This window comes from Pteropus vampyrus, unplaced genomic scaffold (genome assembly GCF_000151845.1).
Source record: "Pteropus vampyrus isolate Shadow unplaced genomic scaffold, Pvam_2.0 Scaffold12472, whole genome shotgun sequence".
Taxonomy (NCBI): Eukaryota; Metazoa; Chordata; class Mammalia; order Chiroptera; family Pteropodidae; genus Pteropus; species Pteropus vampyrus.
The window spans coordinates 2,933-5,363 of record NW_011901253.1 but is presented as its reverse complement, the minus strand read 5'-3'; the positions used below and the strand labels follow the sequence as shown (position 1 = coordinate 5,363).

The 2,431-nt window shown below is 59.1% G+C and overlaps 1 protein-coding gene across 1 annotated transcript in view; it reads right to left on the bottom strand.

Annotated features, from left to right (window-relative positions):
- Nucleotides 1–6: 6 nt before the first annotated feature.
- The window catches only part of LOC105310820 (peptidyl-prolyl cis-trans isomerase FKBP10-like), a 4,571-nt gene continuing 2,146 nt past the window's right edge, over nucleotides 7–2,431 (bottom strand). The window contains exons 3-7 of the mRNA XM_011386924.2: nucleotides 2,216–2,406; nucleotides 1,510–1,702; nucleotides 995–1,137; nucleotides 634–797; nucleotides 7–279 (exon numbers count right to left, since the gene is read on the bottom strand). Coding sequence (XP_011385226.2) covers nucleotides 94–279; nucleotides 634–797; nucleotides 995–1,137; nucleotides 1,510–1,702; nucleotides 2,216–2,406 — 877 coding nt within the window. The 3' untranslated portion in view covers nucleotides 7–93. The remainder of the gene's footprint in view (nucleotides 280–633; nucleotides 798–994; nucleotides 1,138–1,509; nucleotides 1,703–2,215; nucleotides 2,407–2,431) is intronic.

Genomic DNA, 2,431 nt, shown 5'->3' with positions numbered 1-2,431 from the left:
CCAGCAGAGGGGAGGGTGACTGCTGGAAGTCAGCCCCACTGCCCACTGTCCCCCCAAAAGTGGGACTTTGCAGTTTGGGCCCAGGCCCTGCCCTTAGAGCTCCTCATGGACCCGTTCTTGGTCCTCATCCGACTTCAGCTTGAGTTCCTCCAAGGTGATTTTGCCATCTTGGTTGCGGTCCTGGTTCTGGAACATGTCCCCTATGGTTTTCTCCGGGTCCTGCCCTGGCATGAGGCGTCCTTTGCCCTCAGTAACTTGAGCCTTGATGAAGGTGGAGAACTGGGAGTGTGGAGAGCAACGGGGAGGGTGGGCGTGAGGGTCTTGCCTGAGGAGCCATGGGTGGCCTTGGCAAGAAATCCCAGGGGAAGGCCAGCCAGTGAGGACTGAGAGGAGAGGAGCCGGTGCTGGGGTCCTGAGCAGGATCAGGGCAGTGGCAAGGGAAATGGGCCACGTGAGTGCCGGGAGAGATGGCAGGGACCAGGAACCCAAGGCACCGTGACTGGCACAGGAGCATGGGCACAGGTGGGATGGTGGGCATGCACCACGTTCTTGCTAGATGCAACCATGCAAGTTGGCTTCTGTTGGACCGAGAGTATGGGAATGCTTATTATAAGGATTGAACTCCTCACCCACCTCCTCTTGGGGGACCTCGCCGTCCTTGTTGAGGTCCAGGTCTTCAAACAGGTTGGCAGGAGGGTCCTCATGCCACACAAACAAGTAACCTTCGGGCAGCCCCTCTTCCCGGGAAACCAGCTCCACCTCAAATAGCAGCACAGCACTGCCAGGGACGCCCCGGGCTGGAGGGAGGGAGAAGAGAAGGCAAGGGTTGCAATCAGGCCAGGGTCTGGGCCTGGCTTTGCAGCTTGCCCAGTGTGCTCCCCAGCCTGCAGTCCTCAGTTTCCCCTCTTGGGAGCTGGAGAGTGGGGCATGGGATGTTTACAGAACCTCCTGGAAGAGGCAAAGGGGGAGGGCCAGACCAGTCTTTGCCCCTCACCTCCGCTCTCCCCGTGTGCCAGGTGTGGGGGCACCACAAGTTGCCGCCTCTCTCCCGCACACATGCCCTGCAGGCCCTTGTCCAGGCCTTCGATCACCTTGTTGGCCCCCAGAGTCGCCTCCTGGGGGGCCCCGTAGTCATGCCTAGGGGAGGAGCAGATTCTCAGGTCAATGCCCTCCGTGTCCCCCACCTGCTGTAGGCCCAGTTCCCAAGTCACTCCTGGTGCCCACCCCACGCAGCAAAGTGTGGGGCCCAGTGGTTTAGAGATGGGATACCTCTCTCATCTTGCCACTGCCCTTAAAGTGTGGCCTTGAGGGCCCATCTCTCCTATTTCCGTTTTTCCTCCATAAAATGGAATAGTAGCTCCTCTACTGCCAGCCTCACCCTCCCTTCCCCCGCCTGCCCATCATGCTCCCCATACACAGAAACTTAGGGAGAAAAGGAGGTGCTATGGGGAGGACGCCCCTTGCCTGGGCCCACCCACCTGCCCAGCCCTGGCCCTGCCCTGGACCCACGAGGAGAAAAGCTTGGTGCCATCCAGCAGAGAGCAGTTGTAGTGGTAGCGAACAAAGTCCCCAGCCTTGGAGGTCTCGTTGCAGATCTCGGGGGGCCGGGACAGTGTCTTAATTTCCACTGGATCTGCAGGGTTGTGGAAATCGATGACGTGGACATCGAAGACCAGCACAGCCGAGCCAGGGATCTTGTCTCCTGGGACCAGAATGGGGGAGTGGATCAGCCTGGCGTCTAGCAGGGGCTGCTCAAGGTCTCCATGCAACTGTCCTGGGGTTTCAGACGAGGATGGGATGTTTGTCCACATAACCAGTTCTTCCAGGGGGCAGGGGAGGGAGGGACCTGCCAGTTAGAAAGCCCTTTACACGCAGTATTTTGACTTCTCAGTAACTTACTCTGCTGATCAATGCGATTAGTCCCATTTTATAGATGAGGACACTGAGGCTTCCAGCAAAGCTGGGTTTCAAATCCAGGTCTCTCTGCTTCCTAGGGCTAGGCTGTTTCTGTTGTTCCATAACCATCCCCCTTCCCCAAACTCAGAAGTCCTTCTCCAGTGTGGAAGGGGAGAAATGGAGGGACTGTCCTGGTGAAAGGGATGGAGTCCATGTGGCAAGAATGGGGTGGGTGACCGGTTTTTGTGATGAGAGGGCAGAGCAGCGGGGGAAGGTGAGCGAGCCGTTCAGGAGAGGAGCTGAGGGGCAGCAGGCCTACCAGTCCCATTCTCCCCGTAGGCGAGGTGCGGGGGGATGGTGATCCTCCGGCGCTCCCCCATGCACGAGCCCTGCAACCCCTGGTCCATCCCGGGGATGATGTAACCCTGTCCCACGTAGGTATTGTACGTGTGGTTGCGGGAGTAGCTGCAATACAAGGGGGCCGGGCCAGCAAGGGAGTCAGAGGGGCCCCTGCCCTTGCAGGCAGCTCAGAACC